Source organism: Neofelis nebulosa, chromosome 3 (assembly GCF_028018385.1).
Source record: "Neofelis nebulosa isolate mNeoNeb1 chromosome 3, mNeoNeb1.pri, whole genome shotgun sequence".
Classification (NCBI taxonomy): domain Eukaryota; kingdom Metazoa; phylum Chordata; class Mammalia; order Carnivora; family Felidae; genus Neofelis; species Neofelis nebulosa.
The window spans coordinates 196,184,842-196,210,428 of NC_080784.1; the positions used below are offsets into that span (position 1 = coordinate 196,184,842).

Genomic DNA, 25,587 nt, shown 5'->3' on the forward strand with positions numbered 1-25,587 from the left:
GTTTCCTGATTGTGATAGATCTGGTGATTGTCTTGGATCCTGGGGACACAGCCGTCGTCGCTTCCCACTTGGGTCTCATGAGTGATACAGATGCAGGCCACGTGTGTCCACTAAGAGAAGGCAAAGCAGTGAGGACAAGAAGAGGGGAAAATGGTAGATCCCAGCTCAAGAGGGTCTAGGGTGGAGAGGAAGCTAATTGATGGGAGGCTTCCTGGAGGAGGTAGCCATGGAGCTGGGTCTTGAAAACCTCCATCTCCTGGCAACCTCGAGATCCATTTAGATCACCAACCTCGCTGTCCGCCATGCCGTTTTGCAATTTACGCCCTAGAGAAGCATGCATTAGGCTGTTTCGAACTCTTTGCTCACTCTTCCGCTCTCCCTGAAATCCCCATCTCACCTCATTTTCCCTTGGTTAAGTCATATGTATTCTTCAAACCTAATCTCCGTTTTTGATGTCTTCCATTCCTTCAGTCATTGGATTGGGCTGCTCACCTCGCTCTGTACTCTTGTGGCCCGTTGGACATATCTCATTCTTACTTTACCATGGTATTGAAATTACCAGTCTGTTCCTAGAATTGGCCGTATACACTTGTCTTGTATCTATCCATCATCTATTTATCTATCTATCGATCAAGGGCACACAATGTTTCTTTAGTTTCAGGTGTACAATACGGTGATTCCACAAGTTTGTATCTTACGATATGCTCACCACTGCTGTAGCTACCATCTGTCTCCTGCAACACGATCACGGTGTCACTGATGATATTGCCTATGCTGTGCCTTGTAGCCCTGTGACTCATTCATTCCATAACTGGAAGTCCGTATCTCCCAACCCTTTCATCCATTTTTCTCATCCCCCCCTCCAGGCCCCTTCCCTCTGGTGGCCACCAGTTTGTTCTCGTATTTATAGGTCTGATTCTGCTTTTTGTTTTGTTTTTCATTTGGTTTTTTTTATTTTTTTTATTTTATTTTAAAAAAAAATTTTTTTTTTCAACGTTTTTTATTTATTTTTGGGACAGAGAGAGACAGAGCATGAACGGGGGAGGGGCAGAGAGAGAGGGAGACACAGAACCGGAAACAGGCTCCAGGCTCCGAGCCATCGGCCCAGAGCCTGACGCGGGGCTCGAACTCACGGACCGCGAGATCGTGACCTGGCTGAAGTCGGACGCTTAACCGACTGCGCCACCCAGGCGCCCTCATTTGGTTTTTTTTAGATCCCACATTCGAGAGAAGTCAGATGGTGTTTGTCCTTGTCAGTCTGATATATCTCGCTTAACATGGCCCTCTAGGCCCATCCGTAACACCTGTCAGAATGGCTAACATCAAAAAGGTGAGAAGTAACAAGTGTTGGTGAGGATGTGGAGGAAAAGGAACCCTTGTGCACTGTGGGTGGGAATGTAAATTGGTGCGTCCACTGTGGCAAACAGGGTGGAGGGGCCTCAGAAACACCATATGATCCAATAATTCCACTATTATTTACCCAAAGAAAAGGAAAACACAAATTGAAAAAGACACATGTACCCCCATGCTGACCACGGCGTTATTTACAATAGCCATGATAGGGAAGCAGCCCAAGTGTCCGTTGATACAGGAGTGGTTAATGAGGATGTGGTACACACACATCTTGCTCCTATTCACCTCCCCAGATCTATGTATCTGTCTCCCTAATCTTAGCATCCACTGCTACATGCTTGATAAACATCTTCAAATGGAACTGCAGTGTAACTTTAAGCCAAAACTCACCTAAAAAATAGTGCAGCCTTGATTAATGTCATCGGGAGTGACCTTGAACTTTGCTTCGGAAGTGGTTGGAAAGCCTTGCTTTGTGAACCCCAGAATGCCGTGTCCCACGCAGGCCGTTGCTTCCTGGGACCCGACTGCTGCAATACTTAGTTTTAACAGCTTTTGCTGACGTGGCTATTGCTTCAAAATGTTGCGTGCTATCACCGACACTCAAAGTTTTAAGTGCCTTCCTTCCAAGCCTATGGATAACACATTCTTTTCACTGTTCTGTCTTCTGAAAGACTGAGGAGACGGAGGTGTTCAGGGAGATCGAGGGCTACTATAGAATCTGGAACAGTTAATAACAAGTAGCTTTGGCAGCTGTTCTTTTGCAAATCAACTGTGTGGTTGCAGTGATGGACAGACACACAGATCAATGGATCGGAGTGGGAGCCCAAAAATAGACCCCCGCTTGTGTGATCAGTTTGTTTTTGACAGAGATGCCAAGGTAATTCAATTGGAAAAGATAGTCCAACAAACAGTGCTGGACTCACTGGGTGTCTGTATGAAAAAAACAAACAAACATGGAACTATTTCACACCATCCATAAATATTAACTCAAATTGATCATATGCCTAAATGTAAGTACTAAAACGATTAGACTGTAGAAGACAGCAGAGGTAAAAAAAATCTTTGTGGCACTCGCCGGGTAAGGCAAAGATTGCTTTCTTTTTTTAAAAAAAAAAAAATTTTTTTAACATTTATTTATTTTTGAGAGACAGAGAGAGACAAAGCATGAGCAGGGGAGGGGCAGAGAGAGAGGGAGACACAGAATCCGAAGCAGGCTCCAGGCTCTGAGCTGTCAGCACAGAGGCCGACGTGGGGCTCAAACCCATGAACAGTGAGATCATGACTTGAGCTGAAGTCGGATGCTTAACCGACTGAGCCACCCAGGTGCCCCTGGGTAAGGCAGAGATTTCTTTAAAAAAAAAAAATTTTTTTAATGTTTATATTATTGAGAGAGAGAGAGACACAGAGCGTGAGCAGGGAAAGGGTAGAGAAAGAGAGGGAGACACAGAATCTGAAGCAGGCTCCAGGCCCTGAGCTGTCAGCACAGAGCCCGACACGGGGCTCGAACTCATGAACTGTGAGATCATGACCTGAGCTGAAGTCGGTCATCCAACCAACTGAGCCACCCAGGCGCCCCAAGGCAAAGATTTCTTGAATAGAACACCAATTACAGAAACTCTAAGGGAAAAAAGATAAAATAGATTTCATCAAGATTAAAAATTGTTGCTCTTTGAAAGACATAGCTAAGAACACAAGAAGGCAAGCCGCAGACTGGGAGGAAGATTTTCTTCAACATATATTCAACAAAGTGCTTAATTCAGAATGTATGAAGAATACTCATCACTTAATAATAAGACAACTCAGGGTTTAAAAAAAAAAAAAAAACTAAAAACTAGACATAAGAACTTAAACTGACACTCCACAAAAGAAGATAATGGAATGGCCAATAAGCACACAAAAAGATGCTCAGCATCACTAGTAATCAACAAAATGCAAATTAAAACCATAATGGGATAGATACTATTTCACACCCACTAGAATGATTACAGTAAAAAGATCAATAGTACAAACGTTGGTGAGAATATAGAGCACCTGGAACTCTCTCACACATTGCCAGTGGAAGGCAAAATGGTATAGACACTTTGGAAAATAATATGGCAGCACTTATAAAGTTAGCTACATTTATCAGATGACTCTGTGATTTCACTTTTGGGTTTTATTGCAAGAGACATGAAAACACATGTTCACATAAAAATGTGTGGACATTGTTCATAATAGCCCCAAACTGGAAGAAACCCAAATATCCCTCAACTGATAAGTGGGTGAAAAAATTATGTGCCATGGAGTACTCATCTTCAATAAAAGGAGAATGTCATATTAGTATATGCGGCAATGTGGATAAATCTCAAAAACATAATCCTAGGTGAAAAAGTCAAGCACAGACTATCATGTACTGTATGATTCCAATTACATGAAATTCGAACAAAGGCAAAAGTATAGTCAGAGAAAGTAGAGAAGAGTATTGGTTGCTAGAAGCCAGAAGAATGGCAGAGTAAGGAGAACAAGCATAGCAGGCACAGAGGAACTTGTCAGAGCAAGGGAACTCTTGGGTGTCTTGACCCTAATGGCGATTATGATTATATACAATTACCCAAATCCATCAAGCTATACTTCTAAACTCTGTGAATTTTGTAATACCTTTATAAAAAAGAGGAAAAAGAAAGCAATACAAGCTAGTGCTTGCTCGAAAAATTAACATTTAGGGGAAGAGATAGACATTAATGTGCAGAACGACATATGTGAAGGGCAAGTTTGGGCAGTGACGTGGTAGGACGCAGCAGCATGATCCTGGATGCCCTACTTTCCCGGGCTACTTGCAAAACAAACCTGATGGCAGCGTGGCTGTCGCATGACCTCGTGTCTGGAGAAAGAGGGAACGTGTGTTCCTCAAGGCCGGTACGTAGTGAATGGTTTGTCATCTGGTAGAGAGGGTTAAAAATATTGACACCACCAAGATTAATACTAACCAATTATTTACTTGTTTGGTGCATAGATTTTACAGTGACCGCTAAACAGCAGATGACATTTAGCTAAATTAGCTTGTATATAAATACATCATTCTTTAAAGACTGAGGTCAAGAAAAGGCATATGTAGGTCCGGTAGGATTTGGTCTTTGGGCTTGTGTTGTGCATGAAATTTCTCCAGTGTACCAACAATGGGCTTCTCAATACATTTGTTGACTGGCTCCCACCCTGGGCGTAGCAAACCTTTCACATAGTTGACAATAATAATAAAAGGCCTAAAGGAGATATCTCAATCCTTGAAATTCATGACTATAGATCATTCTCAGTGGCAGGTCCCTTTGAATGGGCCAGACGTGGTCCTGGATGCTGGTTATAAGATGATGAAAAGATGTGTTGCCCATAGTCTGGAAGAGGCGTTGGCACACTGTTTTTGTAAGGCGCTAGACAGTATGTGGGCCACATTGTCTCCGTTGCAACTATTCAGCTCCACCTTTGTAGCATGACAATCCGTAGTTGTCATCCAGCAAACCTTTATTTATGAAAACAGGCAGTGGGCTGTTTTTGGACCATGCAGCTTGCTTACAACTGGTCTTGAGGGGTGGTAAGCACTAAATGAATAAATACATCCGAGGCATATCATCATCTATTGTAATCTGTGCCATGAGAGACAAGAAGAGATTACCGTGCTAGAGAAAGATGAGGTCTAAGGAAATTGGCTCCTGACTGGGTAAAGGGAGAGAAAGTGGCGGAAAGGGGGCCAACAAGGTAGCATACGGTACGATATATCATCTTGACCCCCAGCCATCAGTAAAGTCTACACTGATCAAGAAATGTTTGTGCTAGGAGGATTTCTTGTGGAAACCAGTGGCTGAGCCCGATAGTGCACCCTGGTTGACATGTGGTTAACTCAACAGTGCAGATGGAGAAAATGACGAGGAGGCCCCCAGCTAACATGGGGGTTACATATACGTTTACCTGAGCTTATGAGAGAGGTCTAGAAAAGTAGACACTAAATGTTAGCAGCAATTACCCCTGGGGAATATATTTTCGGTAGGCAGGTAATAAAAGGGGACTACTTTGTAATAGGTACTTCTTCCATGTTGTAATACTTTACCATGAACTTGTATTACTTCTAAAAACTAAATAGAGTGACAAAAATTATCTTTTCAAAGGCAGTTTCCTCTCTTTCTCTCTCCTCTCCTTTCTTCCTTTCTTTCTCTCTCTCTCTCTCTTTCTCTCTTTCTCTTTCATTTATTTTTTTAATCTAATTTATTGTCAAGTTGGCTAATATACAGTGTATATTGCATGCTCTTGGTTTTGGGGGTAGATTCTTTCAAATGGATTTCCCAGCACTGAGGAGAGTACAAGGTCTAGATGAGGACTCGGAAACATCTTGAGAGAGACGTCAAGTCCTTTTAAGTCAGCTCACAATTACGTCTCACTGCACAGGTTGTGCATATGTGTGCGTGCACACACGCAGAACTCCAGATGGATAATGATCAAAGTATAAAAGGTTAAAATATAAAGTTTTTGGAAGACAGTGTTGAAGAATATCAACCTGACCTGAGGGTAAGGACAAGGTTGAAAATGGGGACTACCTCTGACTGCATTGAAATTAGGAACATCTATTCATTAGAGAGTGAAAAAAGCAAAACTCTGGAAATAGGAAGATGTATTCAAGACATATTACTGACAAAGGGCTCGTATCCAAAATTACACTCCTACCAGTCAGTAAGAAAAACAAAATTCAATGGAAAAATAGAGGAGAGATTTAAGAGGCACCTCACAAAAGAGGAAATCCGGGGTCCCTGGGTGGCTCAGTTGGTTGAGCATCTAACTTCAGCTCAGGTCATGTTCCCACGGTTCGTGGGTTCAAGCTCCGTGTTGGGTTCTGTGCTGACAGCTCAGAGCCTGGAGCCTGCTTCGGATTCTGTGTCTCCCTCTCTCTCTCTGCCCCTGCCCTGCTCATGCACTCTCTCTCTATTTTCTCAAAAATAAACAATAAACATTAAATTAAAAAAAAATAAAACATTTAAGAGAAAATCCGAATGGCCAATAAGCACATAAATAGTAAATGTGCTCAACCCTATCAGTCATCTGAAAAATGAAAATACCACGAGACTGGCAAAAAAATAAAGGCCGCCAGCATAGTATATGCTACGACGTGGGAGATCAGAGCTTACACAAGTTGCTAGTGAGTGTATAAACTGGTACAACCACTTTAGAAAACAGATTGCATTATTTAGTATGTCAAGTTCGTGTACCCTATGACCCAAGCAATTCATTCCTGGGTAATATTCTCTCAAAACTGGGCATGTGTACACCAGGAAATACAGTAATGTTTACAGTCACATGGTTCACAATAGCCAAGCTCTGGGAGGAATCTAAATGCCCATCAACAATTGTTATCTATTTATATAATAAAATGCTATCCAACAGTGAAAATGAACTACAGCTACAGACAACACGGGTGCATTTTATAGAAAATAGTGTAGATTAAAAGCAAAGATATAAATACATAGTTTTGATTCCCTTTATTAAAAAGTTTACGGGGCGCCTGGATGGCTCAGTCAGTTGAGCATCTGACTTCAGCTCAGGTCATGAGCTCACAGTTTGGTTAGTGGGTTTGAGCCCCACTCCAGGCTCGTTGCTATCACTCAGCCTGTCAGCCTGCTTCGGATCCTCTGTCTCCCTCTCTCTGCCCCTCCCCTGCTGGTGCTCTCCCCCAAGTAAGTAAATAGTAAACCATTTTTTTAAAAACCGTGCTGTTTTGGAATTCGTGCTTGGGTGGTCAAGCTATACAGAAATGCAAAAGCTTAGCAAGTGTTTCCTTCTGAGAGATCGGGAAGGATGGTTGTACCTGAGAATTGTACCTGAGAAGGAGGTTGTGCACAGAGAGGTTTCTGGTTGCTGTCAGTTTTCTTCCCATTAATTTTTTTCTGTTGCGGTAGAATATATGTAACACAAAACCTAACCGTCTTAGCCATTTTTAAGTGTAGAGTTCAGTGGCATTAAGTAAATCCCCATTGCTGTGCAAACATCACCACCATCCATCTGTAGAACTTCTCTCATCGTCCCCAACGGAACCTCTGTACTCATAAACAGTAACTCCTGTCTCCCTGTGTCCTCAGCCCCTGGCAATCACCACTCATTCTACTGTGTCTATGGATTTGACCACTCTAGGTACCTCAGGTGATGAAATCGTACAGGCTTTGTCCTCTGCAACTGGTTATTTCACATAGCATCCTGTCTCCGAGGTTCCTCCATGTTGTAGCATGTGTAAGAATTTCTTGCCCGGTGAGGCCGAACGATTTTCCACTGTGTGGATCTACCACATTTTGTTTATCCATTGGTGGACACGTGGGCTGCGTCCACCCTTTCGCTATTGTGAATAATGCTATGATGAACGTGGGTGTACAAATAAATACCTGTTTGAGTCCCTGCTTTAAACAGTTTCCTACTTGTTGACAAGAGTTTTAAAATTATTCACGGTGCCAGTTAATGCTTAATCCATTTTCCATGTGTGCATTACCTTTCACAAAAAGATTAAAAAACAATCCCATAGACCTGGGATTCAGTTACCATGGAAACTCTCTTTCTGATTCTGCTTTTGCCTGTCTTGCTATGATCCTCTCTCTCCCTCTCTCGTCCTTACTATTGAAGTAAGAGGTGTTTTCTTGCGCATTTAAAAAGAAATTTTTTGGCGGGGTTTGAAACCTACAGAAAATTGTGCAAGTAATACACATCAACGTGACAAATTATTCACAAAATGAACAGCCTAGTTTGAGTATACATGTTAGGTACATGAATGAGGTGTGTCTGGAAACAAAATATTCACATTTCAGGAGGTCAGCAAAGTTCTAAACTAAAAAGCAAAGAGCTCCTTAGATGTAAGGAGGTAAACAGCATGATATTGCAAAGTGTTAACACTTGGGAGTTAAAAGTGGTTGCCTCTCAGGAGTAACAATTGGGGATGAAAAGGGAGTGGGGCAATATTTTCCTTTTCATGATTTATATATTTGACTTTTTAAAATTTTTTAAAAAAATGTTTATTTTTGAGACAATGCGAGAGACAGAGCACGAGTGGCAGAGGGGCAGACAGAGGGAGACACAGAATCCGAAGCGGGCTCCAGGCTCCGAGCCGTCAGCACAGAGCCCGACGCGGGGCTCGAACTCGTGGACCGCAAGATCGTGACCTGAGCTGAAGTCGGACGCTTAACCGACTGAGCCACCCAGGCGCCCCTATATTTGACTTTTAAAAACATACACATAATACATATTTCAATTCGAAAAATAATTTATTTACAATAAACTAACCAACATCTATAATCTCTCCTCCTCCACTCCAAACAAGACCTTTGTCATCATTTCAGATGTTCATCCAGGACTGGCTCTGTTTTGCTTAAATTATCTTGACTTTTAGTATTACCTTGATCATGTTTTAAATTATGTCTCTACTATTTGGACTTATTTACAAATGGTGTTCAATTTTGTAGCCACATTGTATTTCCTAACTCTACATTAGACTGGCGTCTTTACCCACAACATTATCTGCTATCCCATGTTATGATTCTGACGCCAGTTATGTGTGTTTTTTCCCAACACACCACGAAAAAATTCTCTGACTCCAGATGGATGTCCTACAGTTCAACTCAATTCAAACGCTATCTACTTGGAGATAGCATCAGATCCCACAGATTAAGGATTCGGTCCTGCAAGACTGCTCCCCTCCTCCCATTTCAGGTATCAAAGTCCAGGCTGTCACCTGTGCTTCTGACCAACTGGCTATAGATATACTGGAGGTCCAAAAACCTTCTCTTTGGGTTTGACTACATATCGGTTTTTTGTAAACGGTTATAACCTCATTACAGCCCGATGAAGGGATGCATAGGGCAAGGCGTGAGGAGAGAGTGTGGAGCTGCCATGCCCCGTCTGAACTGAGCTACTCTCCCCAAACTCGCACACGTTCACCAACCTGGAAGTTCTCTGAACCCTGTCCTTTTGTGTTTCTATGGAAGCTTCACAACTTTGGCGTGATCAATTCAACCTCCAGTCCCAGTCCCCTTCCTGGGGGTGAGTGAATGGGAGGAACTGAAAGTTGGTTGGTTTCCCATCCTTAGGCACTTTCCAAAAGTCACCTCACCAACCAAGTCAGTTGTGGTTGAAAGGGGTTTGTTACGAATATCAAGACATCTTTATCCCTCTTATCACCCAGGAAATTCCAAGGATTTAGGAGCTGTGCCAGAAACAGAAGGAAGACCAAATATGTATCATAAATCACAGTATCACACGTCTCTCTGATTCTGGGATACTTTTTTATTCCTTCTTCTTGGTGGAATAGATCTTCAAGGACTTTTCTAAGAAATGGTTTGAGTACTAAGTTAGAAGTTTGCTTAATTCTTCACTCATACAAAACCTCCAAATGCTAACTCCTGTGAGAAATTCTTCAGTAAAATCATTTCAAAGTCAGAGAATCACTTTGGCAGTCTTTCCCTTTGCCCTTGCTACACATTAACTATGGTATATTTTATATTTTATATTATGCTTTGAATTGACCCGAGTTTTCACCTACAAGATTATAAAATGGCCTGGAAACCAAGGACCCAGCATAGAGTCCAACACTTGGTAGGTAGTCAAAATTTATTCTTAAACACCAAAGCCATGAGGAGCACAGGAAGATAAATAATCTTTATGTCATGTCAACAGTAGGGGGGTGAAGACAATGAGAAATTCCCGTGAAGCCTTAAAGATAGGCCAGAATGCAGGGGAGGCTCTTTGTTTTTGTTATGGAAGGAGATTCATTGGGCAAAAAGAAAGTAAGATTCCAAATGGAAAAATGGTAGCATATGCCAAGATGCAGGTGTGTGGAGGTGTGGGATTTGCTTTGTAGGACATGGGTGACAGTGACAGGCTCAGAGGTGCTGATAATGTCAAGATCAGCCTGTTTAAGAAGTTTCTGTGATGTCCTGTAGAATAGGAGGGCGTCCTAAGTTTTACCCTCTCTGGGGTACCTATGTCCTCCTAGGTAAAGCGAAAAAATTGATGACAATCAGTGATTTTTAAAATGTTTTCTAAAAAAGCAAGGAAACGTTTTCTCCACCTCACTCCCACACCCCAGTTTTTAAGTAGAATTCCAACTTTGTTCAGGTGGAAAGTAGAGCTCTTTTAGCTATCATTAGGATGAGGAACTTCTAGCTCTTCTCCTTCTTTTTCGTCTATAGTGTGACCATGGAAGAACTCATAGGCTGTGCCGAAAACAAGTAGAAAAATGATACGTGACTTCCAACGAGGGTGTCTGCGGAAGCATCCTGGAAACTGTGCACTTACAGCAAAATAATCAACGGGCTTTCGTTGTTTGATTGCAGAGTCCATTTAGAGATGGGAACGCTGACGGTCTGGGATGATGACAACACCACACTAGAAAGTCTATGGAACGTATGTGGGGGCTAAGGGCGAGGGTGGGGAGGAGAACTGATGCCAGGGGTGTCTGCGGTCAAAACAATGAGAGATACTGGGCTACGTGGTCTCCAAGGTGCCCTCCCAGCTCTGGCACTGGGCTGTAGAGGGGCCTGGGCTGCGTAATGTATTCATGTCACAGAGCTTCCTAAGTAAGAGTTATACTGGCCTCGGGGAGTATTTTTGTAGAGTTGAAAGTGAAGAACAAGGTTCCACAACTATGCCAATAACTTAATAGTTTATTAGTCAGTCAACAATATTACAAATATTTAAAAATTACTTAATATAAATAGTTGGCAGCAAACTATTCCATTACAGAGTTAAATTACCAGTACAACAGACAGACTGGAGATTTAGACATCTGGAAGATAACAATAAAATAAACTAAAATATTTTAACGAAAGAATTTAAGCTGAAGGCGTTTACCTAGTGTCCATAAAAGCATGGGTTCTCTTTTTATTTAGAAAAAAATAAAAAACGGCTTTAACACCCCATTAGGAATATAAAATAAAATCAACTGAAAATATTAATTTGCATATCAAAGAACCATTTATAATTACAATCCAAACACTCCATAAACCACTTGTGCGATTCTATACAGAAACTGGGAATTAGAAACTAGTTGCTTTAATATTACAAAGATTTCAGCTCCAAAAATAATTCAACATAAAATAAACTTTAGCAATTAGTGTCATAAAATTATATATTTCCACATAAAAATACAAAATAATATTAATGACAAGAATATGAAAAATTATTCCAAGTATTTTACTACTATTAAAATAAAATAAAACCCAAAAAAACAAAATAGAAATATGCATGAAAAAAGTCTCTCCTTTTGTTAGCAAAACACTATCCAAAATAACTACAATCATTTACATCAGTACAAAGATTTCTGGATTTAAAAAATAGTTGCAATGACAAAAGGGGTATCTTTTCTGACAGTAAAAAATGACACTGTGGATAAAATCTGCAAAATATGCAATGAAAAAAATAAATTTGCATTAAAAAGGTTTACACTGTTATTTTTTTTTATACAAACATTAGAAACAGTATTGCACATCACAACACAGAATCGAGGTTAGTCAGCCTTCCAAAATGTGTTATATTCAAGTTTTGTAGCATCTTTGAGGAGAGGCTCTGTGCAGCCAGATGCAACAGGGATAAAATATCAAGTGTTTTCCATACACAAATATATAAATGCTAAATGTTTCCTTCTTAACAAAAAGTGTGGATTTTTAAAGTTTTTTTTTTTCCTCCACAGTCATACTTTTGGGCAGCAATATGAACATTTAGGGAACACAAGTGAAGAAGCTTTGAAAATACAAAAATACAATCAAAATTAATAATTTTCTACAAAAATAGGAAAATAAATATGATCTGTAAATTAAAAACAAAAAACCTCCAATACAGTGTTTAACAGTTAGAAAATAAGAATGTAGTACATAAAAGGCAAAAAAAAAAAAAAAAAAAAGAAGAAGAAAGAAAGAGGTAGGGGTGAGGTGGGGAAGGAACAAAAGATTAGACGGACAAGCTTTAACTATAACAGAAATGAAGGTAAAACCAACCATACATTTCTGCCATTTTTACCCGTGGCGAAAAGGGGGTTCCGTTTCATTTCCCTTCATTCCCAATATTTATTTCTGTTTAAGAAGGGAAAGTGATTTTCAACATCTCCAATCATTTTCATCATATAATTTATTTTAGTGTTCATTATTTAATACATGAAAAGGCTCTTCAATTTTAAACATTAAGCAGAAATTATGAAAATAAAGTTAAAAAATCTGCGAAATTAAATATCTAAATAATTAACATTGCAAAACTACTGATTTCTTTTCTAAATTCCAAAAATTGAGGTATAGCAAAGGAGATGTCATCAGTCAAAAAAAGTGTGCCATAAAATAGCTGACTGTTGGAAAAATCTCTCACAGAGATATAAAAATAGTGCATAACAAATGTCAAATGGATCAAGGTTGGCAGGGTTAAGGTTAGAAAAGAATACTCCAAAAATCTGGAGGATCATGGTTAAGTAACAAATAGGGAACATCGACAAATAAATTAGTAAAAAGCTCTTCTGAAAACAGCATCAACTTGAAACATTAAAAACTGGAACCACAACCACAATAAAACAGCAGAGTTAGACGTGAACCACATATTTTTACAGTACAAAAAAGCACACCAGAGACAACCGATATTAAGATCGACACTTTGCTCACGTGAAGGATTGTCCCAAGGGGTTGCAATAAGGCAACACCCTTGTAATTTTCTCTCTTTAGAGTCAAGAACCTTAGTTCCACATTTTCTTTTAAAAACATCCACCACTGTTGGGTGCTTTGCTTAGATTGCAGAGTAACTTCTACATTAAAATATAGGGGCTAGTTGCATTAAAAATGCTCTAAAGAGAAAAAACATCACTAGCGATATTCTAAGTGTTCGGTACCAAGAGAAACTCATTAGCTATGGCATGTTTCCATGCCCACTTTCTCAAAAAAAAAAACCAAAACAAAACTGCAAGCAAAGTCATTACCAAAATTCCTTCATCAAAATCTAAAAAAAAGCAATTCTTAACCATTAAGAACAACAATGTTCCATGCAACAGTGACCCCAGTTTAGACAGAAGACCCCAATATACATAGGTCAAACGTGTAAGCAAGTTTAAGCCAGATTTCACCATTGTCTTTAAGGTAAAATTAAATTTTATGCAACTAGCCATCTGTATATTTCCCCATCTCCATTTTGACTTTACTTAGGTTTACTAAAGTTTTGCACTCTTCTATAAAGTTCATTTGTTTAATATGGGCTTCCTGTGGGTCTTACATTTGGTGACTGGTTAGCAGTGTGCTGGCCATCTTTGGTTTATAAAGGATGTCTTAACCATGAACTATCAAAGGGGCTAAAATCAACCTTCTTTAAAATTCTAGTATTTTTCTTCTCTCAATCTTTTACCTATACTATTATCACTGCACATGAATTAGAACCGCACATCACAAAATTGCACAGGGATTACAAATATTACATCCAGTCTGCATAAAATCGAATTCCACTACCGACCAGATCACAAAATGGCTGCACTCTCTAATCTAAAACTAATTTGCATATTGTACACATGTAGGACAATTTTTTTAACTTGAAGTCACAATAATGCATGCAAGTTTGCTTTTTTTAAATAAATTTTATAATTTGTTCATGCTACCTAGATTCAAGAGAGCTTTTTTGAACATTTGCAATACCTCACCTCTTGTTAGTTAATAACTCTAGTGCATGCATAAGGTGTATACAGGTAAGTAAACATGCATTTTTTTTTTTCACATTCTAAAACTATGGCAGTTTAGGCCATATTGTGCTGCCTGCATTTTATCTGCAATGCAGTGTCTCTAACGTTTTCAATCCCGTATTAATAGGTGGCATTTACACATAACACCTATATAGCAGCAAAGCTAATACAGCTTGTGATTAAAAATGTTTAAAAATAGCTAATAAATCAGATTATCTTGAGGTATTATTTCTTGCAAGTCAAAATGGAGAGCAAAAAAACCAACCCTAATTTTTAGTTATGTATACACTGAAAATAGCAACAATAAAAATAAGCATTTGTAGCAGACATATTCCATCTCCACTATTATTTTGCTACCTTTGGTAAATTACTGGGGCAGATCTTGAAGTTAAAAACCCACGTTTAGAAATAAGTGCACGCTTCACCCACTATATAGCAGCAGACTGTTTGCCCCTACGCAAAACATTCTCATATCTAATTTTAACTTTACATATAAAAATAACTTGGAGAAAATACAAAAAAACATTTTATTTTAACATGAAAATATCACAAAAATTAGTAAGCCTGAGATGTAGGGTTTTGGTGAAAAACAAGAGGCTTGTAGTGTTTTGGCTGCTGATCAAGATGCATGTACTGGTAGCTGGGGGGAAAGCAGAAGAATGCACTTATTTCTTCCGCGTGTCGCGTCTTCAGACACAGTAAGCCACATGCACCCTTTCTTTCCGTGTCACACGGAGGCCGGTGTGCTAGTCTCAGTTCCAGCGGAAGTGGATCTGACGTGGGCGATCAGCACCTTCCTTTACCAATGGCTTATGGAACTCACGTCCTGCGCGAGAGTGGATATTTGCCCAACAAAACTCACAGTAATACTGCAGGCAAGTGACATTGGCACAGAAAAAGGGAGCAAATTTTCCACCGCAGCGCGCGCCCTGGCATTCATCACACATCTGGTCATCTAGCACATATGGCTTCACCTCCACCTGGAACGAGAGGGCAAAAGAGGTCTCACGAAGGCTGCTTCAGAAACCGCTTTAGCGAATTTAAAACGTTCAGTGTTCTCAAGGGCGGGACCCGCATTTAACCTCGAGGAAGTAGGCAGCTTCCCAGGGAAAGAGCTTTCCCATGTAGTAGGTAAATACAAAGCGAAACAAAACCAACACCAGTGAGGTCACTCTGTTCTTGCATAATCGTCTTTTTACAAGACGTTTCGTGTTCATAAATGACCACGTGATTAAACGAGCACTTGGTTTTAGTTTGGGTAACTTTATTTTGATGTTTTCTTCAGAGGACTTATAAACTGAGTGGTGTTTACTATGTTTTTCAAAGACAGCTAATCCTGTAAATCTAACATTCTACCCTCACCTTTGGTGAAGTGCCATCTTTAAAAGCGTGTTAATATTTTGGGGGGGGGCGGTGACTGAGTGAGAAAGAGAAGGGCATGGGATGAGTGGTTTTCGCACCTTCCCCTTCATTCCGATACCACCCGAGAGCCGGCCCAACCCCACGGCCGCCGGGCAGCGCAGCACTTCCGCCTGTACCCTGCTGGTGCCTCCTTGGCACACACACAGACCAGAACTGTGGATAATCTCGTTACGGGCGTGTCTAGACGTCAGTGAGTTTCTAAGATATAAAATCAAAGGCCCACTGAGAAGGCCTGACTCAGGAGAAGACCTCAGACTCTACTTAGCTCGGGGCGCTAAGTCTCTTAAAGCTCAGCGTCCAGGTCTGTCAAGTGAGAATACTAGAACCTGCTTCACAGAGTTGTGAGGATTAGATTATGCAGGTAAAAAAGCATTCAGGACAGAGCCTGGCACCCAGCAGACTCTGTAAGCCAGTGCTGCCTGCTACAATAACCTTCCCAGTGGAGGGCTACCATTTTCGTCTGGACGGTGCCCGGCAGCCTCAGACCTCAGCCTTTCCTGGGGACGGGAGGGGAAAAACTGAGTGTTTAAGTGGCTTGGTTAGAGGTAAAGTAGTGCTTGCCCAAGGTATAAAATAACAACCCAACAATTTCTATTCTGAACGTATGAATACTTGCATGTATGCAGAAAATGAATATGTAAGGATATTTTCTTTTATTTAAAACAATTTTTTTTAATGTTTATTAATTTTTGAGTGAGAGACAGAGTGCAAGCAGGGGAGGGGCAGAGAGAGAGGGAGACACAGAATCAGAAGCAGGTTCCAGGCTCTGAGCTGTCATTACAGAGCCGGACGTGAGGCTTGAACTCATGAACTGGCTCATGACCTGAGCCGAAGTCGGACACTTAACCGACTGAGCCACTGAGGTGCCCCTAGTATCTTCTTTTGAAAAAAATGTTTGAGATAGGGAGTGTGTGTGCACACACGTGAGAATGGGGGAGGAGGGGCAGAGAAACAGAGAGAGAATCCCAAGCGGGCTCTGTGTTGTCAGTGCAGAGTCCAATGTGGGGCTCAGTCCCATGAACTGAGATCATGACCTGAGCTGAACCAAGAGTCAGACGCTTAACCGACTGAGCCACCCAGATACCCCTATAAGGGTATTTTCTGAAGCATTATTTGTAACAACAGCAACAACAAACAGGAAAAAAATCTAAAAGTTGATGACAAGAACTGTAAAACAAACATTTGATAGAAAGGTGATGGAATTAAGTTGTTTATATTTGCATTTCATGGACTAGGGCTGGATAAACATATTTTATGTACATTGAACATTTTGCTTTTCTGCACTGTCTGTATCTTTTGCATATCTTCCTGCTGGAGGGTTTTTTTTTTTTTAAATAATTACTCATTGCCAGTTAAAGATTTTAAACCTTTTTTCCATTGGCCTTTGGTTTTTAAAAAGATCTTTGACACTAATTTAAAAATTTTATGCTCAATCTTTATGTTTCAACTTTTTTCCTTAATGAATTCTATCTTGATTGCCAGGCTGCCATTTTTGATTCATTATCATCACTATAATATTTTTATGTGTATATAGTTATAACACTATTCTTATATAATATAATATTATAACTATAATTAAATTTTCAAAGAATATCTCAAAGTAGCAAGAGACTTACTGGATTTCATTTTACTAGATGATAAACAAAATGGGCACCGGGAAAGCATCTGCTCACTTCTTAGTTCCCAGGACCTAGCAGAATCTCTAGCACAAAGTAGAAACTATATTTGAGTAAATGTGGTACACTTATGTGTGCTAAGTTTCTTTCTCATGATTTTATCTCTTGCTTTTACCATAAGATTTTAAGCTAATTAAAGACAGAGTATCTGTGTGGTTTACTTCATTTCCATAATACCTCATAAAATGCCTGGTGCTCAGGAGTAACTTAATGTAAAACTGCTGAATAAAATATGAAAATGCAATGATTTCAGTTATTTATGTTTTAAAATTCTAGATATTATTTCATGAAGCCAATCTACTCACTTTCAAAATCACAGACTTCAAAAATAGAAAATTTGATTTCAAATTTATGATTTTGGAGTATAATCAAACCTTATTTTTGACTAATAATCTCTAAAAATTAATCTCTTGCATATGTGAGAAGGAGTCTGAGTTTCATCAGTTCTGTACCTATTTTTATTTTCTATTATGATGCTTTTCCTTATTTTACTTCAGAAGAACCTATCTGTAATAGTCTGTCATAACTGATGAAATAATATTTAGTTATCCATCTTGAGGCATAACACAACTCCCTTCAGCAAGTACCAGAAGGCACAGTGAATGATATTACTCATGGAGTAACATACAAAAATTGTAATGAATTACACCTTTGTGGTGACTGTGTTTCCTAGCAATTGAGGAGATAGGCATTAAACCCCGATGTGCTCCTGAGCCAAAAAAGTAGCCTGAATAAACTATTTTATTTTCTGAATAAACAATTTTAATCTTCTCCAAATCTTTGGATTATCAGTTATAAATGTAAAATTAATCTGTTTTTATGGTTTCATAACTATATTCATAGTAGAGACATGAAAGGCATAAAGGCTAATGGTTTATATTTTTTTTATAAATAATACAGGTGACTTATAGAATTCTTAAGGCTCAAATTCTTTTTTTTTTTTAAAGATTTAATTTTTTAAGTACTCTCTACACCCAATGTTGAGTTCTCACAACCTGAGGTTAAGAGTCGCATGCTCTACTTACTGAGTCAGCCACGCACCCCTCAAATTATTTCAAAAAGATTTCAAAATATACCTTAGTAACACATACCTTAAAAAATAAACATTTCATCCTTTTTAAGATGGCATGTATGTGTTTTCAGTTGCTCTTTAAGAATCAATACTCTTCCCCAAATAATTGATCCTTCACTATCATTTTGGAAACAAGGAAAGATGAGGTTTGACCCTCCACCAATTTTCCCTGTGCTTCTGCATGTTAAATAACTACAATCACATACAATGTAAGTAACTTCCTCAGTCAATAGGCTCGCTTCTCTGCAAAAGTCAAGGTTAGACTAGATAGGCGGTCTCAAGCACCGATGCACACTGGAATCACTTGGGAGCTTTATAAATTCCTGCTGCCCCCACCAATTACAACAGAATTGGGGTGGAGGGAGGACCCAGATGTCAAGATTTTTCTAAATTTCCAGGGGACTTTAACGTGCAGCTGAGGGTGAAAACCACTGGGTTAGAGGGACTCCAGTTCAACAAATTTTTGTGCATGTTGTAATTAAAACAGAGACCCTCCACTTATTTATCTTTTTGCAACATTTTAAGTAACAGTGCAAAAAAACAAACCAAACCAAAAACCTCTGCATGTATGAACTGAAACTATGCTGTACTTTTTTTTTTTTTTTCTAAATGGTAATTTAGAAATTGGTAATTGGTAATTAAATTGATGACTACCTTTAGAGTCCATGGTCTAGTCAATCCATATTCCTTAACCAGCTCCCCTGCCTCCAAAATAGTCTTTTTATATACAGACAGCTTTGGAGAAGAAACTTCAAGAAACTGTTACACTGGGATAATAAATATGCACTCAAGTTATATCTACCACTTTGGACATAAAAGTTAATTTATCTCCTATTCTTAGTATACCTCATCTGTACTACAAAGCAACCATGATTGTTTAGGAGTACCGCTTAGCTATATACAGGAACTATGAATAGATTTTAGTATGAAACAGATTTGTAAGTGAACAATTGAGTTTCAGTCACTCCTTTCCCCTATTTTGGATGGTAATCAGTGCTATCACTTAGCAATTATTCAATGGGCTGGCTGTTAGTTAACATTCATAGGACCTCCTAAAAAGTTCTTATTATGATGACCTAAACAATGCTATTAAAGAGTGAATGTTTTAAAGTTTAGGAGAAGCTTTTTAAAGTTTATTTATTTATTTTGAGAGAGAGAGAGAGAGAGAGAGAGAGAGAGAGAATCCCAAGCAGGCCCTGCGCTGTCAGCGAAGAACTCGACATGCGGCTAGAACCAATGAACCGTGAAATCAAGACCTGAGGTGAAATCAGGAGTCAGACGCTTATTAGGACTGAGACACCTGGGCGCCCCTAGGATAATTATTTTGTAGGTTTAGTTTATTTGTAGGTTTATTATTGTGTATATTAAGGGAAATACACAGAGTGTATTTTTATTTTAAATTTTATGATAAATAAAAAATAAAAACACTTAAATAACACTCAGTGCCAAACTCTAAGTGCTCCTGCATCTGTGAACTCACTTAATCCTCAAAATAACTGTGAAAGAGACACGATGATACCAATAGTGCTTTCTATCTGATAAGTGAGGGAAAGAAGGCACACTGAGGGTTAATTTCTTGAGGATTACAGAGCACATGGTAGGAACCGGAACCCGGGCAGTCTGGCTTCAGGGTACAAGCTCTTACAACAAGCTCTGCCTCCATGGTAAGAAGGATATTAAGACTTCACTGGTGGATAAAAAACAAAAAACAAAAACAAAAACAACAACAAAACTTGACATGCTTTTACAATGACATTTATATTTTGAATATTGTATCTAAAGTTCAAAGTATGTTCAATAATTTTACATTTCGGGGATATATTAAAAAAATTTTTTTTTAATGTTTATTTTTGAGAGAGAGAGAGACAGAGACAGAGAGAAAAAGAGAGAGACAAAGCATGACCAGGGAAGGGGCAGAGAGAGAGAGGGAGACAGAAGCCGAAGCAGGCTCCAGGCTGTAAGCACAGAGCCTGATGCAGGCTCAAACCCCTGAACTGTGAGATCATGACCTGAGCCGAAGTCAAATGCTTAACTGACTGAGCCACCCAGGCACTGTAGGGATATTTTGATATAATACTCTTTTAACTCTAAGAGTAAAAAAAAAAAAAAAAAAAAGTATAAAAAAATAAAGTGTTTGAATTGAATTATATTACTGACTCAGCACATTAGAGGATGTTGTCAAATGATTTCCCAATAGGTAACTTACGCGTTTATCAATATCCCCATGCTGAAGTTGAACGAACCGAGCACTGATGGCAGCAATATAGCTCTGCTGATTGGAGAAAGCAACTCGACCAGCACCTTTTGGGTATTTTAGCTCAGGATCTGTATCGATTCCTGCATAACAAACTCCACCATACAGCCGGTCCATGATCATAGCAAGTTCCACTTGAAAAGAAAAAGAAGTTCCCATCAAAGGTGAGACAACACGGTAAATCAAAAATATTTAAGTCTTTCTTAAAAAGGAAAAGTCAACAGGATAGTTTCAGCTGTTTTCTAAATCCAATCCTTTCATCTGCATATTGGACCCAACCTGCTATCACTACAGAGTCACCTGGCAATTCTCTTCTCTCCTTAGTGTATCACCAGTTTTTCATCTATACTGGCTTATTCCCCATCTTAAAAAAAAAAAAAAAAAAAAAAAAAAAATCTCTTTACTCTGTTTTTCTCCCTCTCAGTGACTGCTTAATTTCTATGTTCCCCTTTATAGCCAAATTACTAAATTTTTTTTCTTATACTGCCCAATCCCTGTCTTCCTATTCCTCATTCAACCCTTTATAGCTTGACTTTCACCCTATGACTCCATTTTAATTTCTCATGCCATTGCCAAATACAATGGTCAATCAGCAGCACTGAACCTAGTTAATCTCTTCCTCTTTCTTGAAATACTTTCTCCATCTGGCTTCCAAGACACATTATTCCACTAATTTTCCTATGACCTCACTGTAATTCCTTCTTAGTCTTTCTTGCTGGTTCTTCTTCCACTCCTTGACTTTTCAATGTCAGAGTGTCCTAAGTTCCAGTGTGTGGGTTTCTCTCTACACTTGTGGCTTTGGTGGCTTCATCCCATGTCATGGCTTTAAATACATCTACCTGTTTCCAGCTCCTAAATTCCTGTCTCCAGCCCAGGCCTCTTCTCTGGACTCCAAACTCATCTATGCAATGATGGACATTGCATATTGACATTTAACAGACCTTATCACATAGTATGTTCAAACTGGCACTCCTAATATTCCATCATCCCATTAAATCTGCTCTAATGAGGTTTTGCTGACTTAGTTGGTAACTAATATTAAAGATGAAGCTGCCAAGAGCCTTGGTTTCATCATATTTTCTTCCCCCCCCCCCCACTGTACATGCAATCCTATGAACCTGATTTTCAAGACATATCTAAAATCCAATCTCCTCACCTCCATTCCTAACATCCTGTTCCTAGCTATTATTATTTTTCCTCTGGATTGTGGCAATAGCCTTATCTCTTTGCTTTTGATTTACAGTCAAAACAGCAGCAGGGCCCCTCAAAATTTATTTTCAAAACAGTAGCAAGAGGGATTCTTTTAAAGAAGATACCAGATACAAATGGCTGAACTGAAATTTCTACTTAGCTCTACAGGGTACCAGAAACTTGCCTTCAAAACCAAGACCACAATCTTCCTTCTCAGGGTCCTTTATCTCACTATCTATGTAGTAGCTGAAGACTGAAAGCTGAAAGTCAGTCTTTGTGTTTACCTCACAAATGAACAGGAACATGCATTCATTCTGCTCTCTCACCACTGCCACCTCCAATCGAAGCTCCCATTATCTGTCTCCTGTCCCGCAAAGATAGGCTCCTAACATGGTCTATCTGTATCTACTCCCAACTCAGCTGCCCCCTAAATGTGTCGCTAGCTACACTTATCTAAAACTCTTCACTGTTTTGCCTTGGCTTTGAGGGTAAATGCCTAATCAGCTTATTAGACTTATATGACCTGACTCCTATTCACATTTTCAATGCCTTTTTGTGCCTTTCCCCTCCCTCCTTATACCCCTAGTCACCCACTCTGGCCTTCTTTCAGTTCCTCCAACACATTCTGCTTCCTTCCACTAACAATCTTTGAATATGCTGTTCCCTTTGTGTGAAACACAGTTCTCAAAACCCTTCTGCCACCCCAACTCTTCTTCTGTTCTTGTAGGTCAGCTAAAATTCAAGTGTGTCTTAAAGATCAGATGGCACCACATTCCTGGGCTATATGCTCTTTTATTCTCTGTGGTCTTTCTTTGTAGCAGTTATGTTCTATAAGTATTTACATGTGTGAATGGTTCTTTTAACATGCATCTCCTATACTGGAAGAGGATGTTTTCCAGTGGTGGAAGGCACTAACACACTCACAGGCACATGGAATCACAGAACATGCTTGCACAGTGGGTATTTAGGTCTATAAATTATGTTCCTATATGGCATCGTCTGGTAAATGGTTCCTGGTTGTTGATGAGCAGAAATTTATTACTTATCAAAGCACTATTTAAAAAAAATCCCGTATTTCTTCTTCAGATACCTGAATCAACCCACATAAAACAAACACAGCTCAAATCCTTCTATCTTAGAGAATTACACTTAAGAAGTCAGAAGTATTTGGATTCTGCTTATAGAGTCTGCTTGGAGTTAACTATTATAATATTGATAGATGAATGTCCACTTCTCCAGTGACTCGATGGTTTCAAGAATGCTTCTCAGGATTCTGTAGTGAACAACTACTGGAACATGAGGAATCTGCCCCTGCCCACCCAATAGGGACAGGCACACAACAGCTCCCAGATGTTTACTGAATTAATATTTAAATTTTTTTTTTTTTTAAAGAAGCCACATTTGTTAACATTCTACTTACCAGCCCTTAATGGCCTAGGAACACCTCCAACAAAAATTGTTTTTCGAGGATCCAAAGGCTGAGAACCATCCATCACAAAATCACTGTCACTTAAATTCCAAGGGCGGATCTGAACCTATGAAGAAAATTACATTACTGCAATGGGTCTTATTCCCTTGATAGCTTACGCTGCTTTGTGCCAATGAACAGTGGTCCTTTCAGTTTTCAAAAGTTTGGATAGTTGGATTTTAAAACAAATTATTTTTTTAACCTAGATACTGAAAATTATCCAAATTTTTAAAAACTGAACTCTTAATATGGCAGTTTCACTTTCTTTTTAATTTCTTTTTTTCTTTTTTAATTTTTTCTATCACTAACAATGGTCTCAGAACAGTTTTTGGTAAACTTGCATTTGTAGCCTAAAGTTCAAGTGGTATTTACTTACTGGTTTGTCCTTGATGGTGGGGCTGGAAACACAGAGATAGAGTTTTCCATCCTCTTCAATACAAGCATCAATTAGTGCCTGAACTGAGCTCTCTTCTTGAAAGAGAAGGAATGCATAGCCTGTAATAACCATTAAAAATAAGGCAATTATGTGAAGGTAAGTGATTTCACCCCAAACTTCAGTACTGTTTAGAAAATACATGCTATTAGAAAAGAAAAAAGTTAACCGTCAAATAGAACTAGAACCATTACACTTTCCAAAGGAGAACATGATTATCACCCTATGGAATACACACAAAACAGATACTCATTAATTAGCTATCTTCTATAGAGTATGTGCTATTCAATATTTTGCTAAGAGCTTTACATAAATTATGTCATATGATTCTCATAACAAGTCTAAGTTACTTGCCCAAAGTCAGTCACATAAGCAAGTAGCTGGTGGAGTAATTTTAAACCTGGGACAGCCCCTAAGATCTCCCATGATACTGTCTTCTTAAAGAACTTGGCAAGTTTGGGGGGCCTGGGTGGCTCAGTCACTTAAGTGTCCGACATTGGCTCAGGTCATGATCTCACAGTTCGTGGGTTCAAGGCCCATGTCAGGCTCTGTGCTGACAGCTCAGAGCCTGGAGCCTGCTTTGGATTTTGTGTCTCCCTCTCTCTCTGCCCATCCCCCACTCATGATCGGTCTCTCTCTCAAAAATAAATAAAACATTAAAAAATTAAAAAAGAAAAGAACTTGGCAAGATTAACACACTAACGTTAGAAGCTGAAGATCCCTATAAATGCCCTCAGGGTAAGACATGTTCTGGCGCATACTTGGGGCTAGAGCATACTTGGAAAGGCCCAAGAATTTCCATGAGGAGGAGAAAAGTCCACAGCAAGACAACTTCAAAATGATACTAAGAAAACTACCTTAAGGAGGTTGGAATGAAACGGGTTCCTTCAGCGTGGGTTAGAACTTTCAAATCAAGCCTCAAGTTGGATAAGCAGCGGAACACTCCTTTCACATAGTCTAGAGACTGTTTGGACTTTGGATCCAAGCTCTTGCTTAGTTTCTGTACCTTTGGGAAATATGCCCTTCCTCCTCTCTTTGTGATAACCAGTGGTCAATCTTTAAGCAGAATAGACTTCATTATAAAAAGAAGGTACCAAAGTTTACACTGCAAGTTCACCATTACACGATTATTCCTAGAAGCTGAGAACTAAATGACCAAAAAATACCCCTTTGCCTTGGCAAGATTTCTATGCAAACAAACCTGGAGAACTGTAATCTGGTTCCATTATGAAGAAGTCATCGAGCAGGCCATGCACATCTGTTCCATCATGCAATGAATGGTAAGTGTGAGGTCATGTTTTATGTTGAAATCTAAGCACACAGCTTTATTGCTAACAATGGCTGTAATTGCCACAAAGGTCGATTGTGACACAAAAGTGCTTTATTTTAATAAAATTATAATACCTGATTGCATAAAGCCATCAAACTAACCTATGCAAATAGAAACTTCCAAAGGTATGATTATACAAGATTAAAAAACACATCTTAGACCTTTTCAATTGCTAGAAATAATTTAAATATGCCTAAAAAAATAAAAAATGCATACTGGTGAAGGCTTTAATTTTGATACAAGCTAAGGATTTGAGAGTTATAACTTCTGTAATAACTGATAGGTTATACGACCAATTTACTAAAATCGTATTTTAAATTTAGTATTTTTAACGTTAAGATTTGTGACACTAATTTTTGATACTAATATTTTCATTTCACTTGGTTTTAAAGTAATACTTTATATTCAGTGTTCTTAATATTGCTTAATTATTTGTGTGATTATTAGGGACGAAACGTTTTATATCACAAAACTAATTAGGCAGCGTGGCAGATAAATTATGATCTAGCTAAGGCAAGCCATTTAGTATTAAAATACTCTTACCAAACACATGCTATACAGCGAATTGATACCCACATAGGGTGAGCCTCATTCACTGTAAAGGAAACACATGTACATGTGTGGCTCAGTATCCAAGGGCTCATGGCACTGCCTTAATCACAAGGCAGCTTCACTAACTGGATGCTTTTATACC

General features: G+C 39.0%; 1 protein-coding gene across 11 annotated transcripts in view; it reads right to left on the reverse strand.

Moving 5' to 3' along the window:
- Positions 1-10,994: 10,994 nt before the first annotated feature.
- The window catches only part of CPEB2 (cytoplasmic polyadenylation element binding protein 2), a 73,175-nt gene continuing 58,582 nt past the window's right edge, over positions 10,995-25,587 (reverse strand). For 6 of the 11 annotated variants that reach the window (XM_058723074.1, XM_058723072.1, XM_058723068.1 and 3 more), the window contains 4 exons: positions 23,507-23,625; positions 23,083-23,197; positions 20,424-20,605; positions 10,995-15,027 (listed from right to left, as the gene is read on the reverse strand). In XM_058723074.1, coding sequence (XP_058579057.1) covers positions 14,800-15,027; positions 20,424-20,605; positions 23,083-23,197; positions 23,507-23,625 — 644 coding nt within the window. In that variant the 3' untranslated portion in view covers positions 10,995-14,799. Of the gene's footprint in view, positions 15,028-20,423; positions 20,606-23,082; positions 23,198-23,506; positions 23,626-24,420; positions 24,620-24,764; positions 24,822-25,587 lie in introns of those variants that run through there. The other 5 variants (XM_058723069.1, XM_058723070.1, XM_058723066.1 and 2 more) reach the window with 2 other exon arrangements.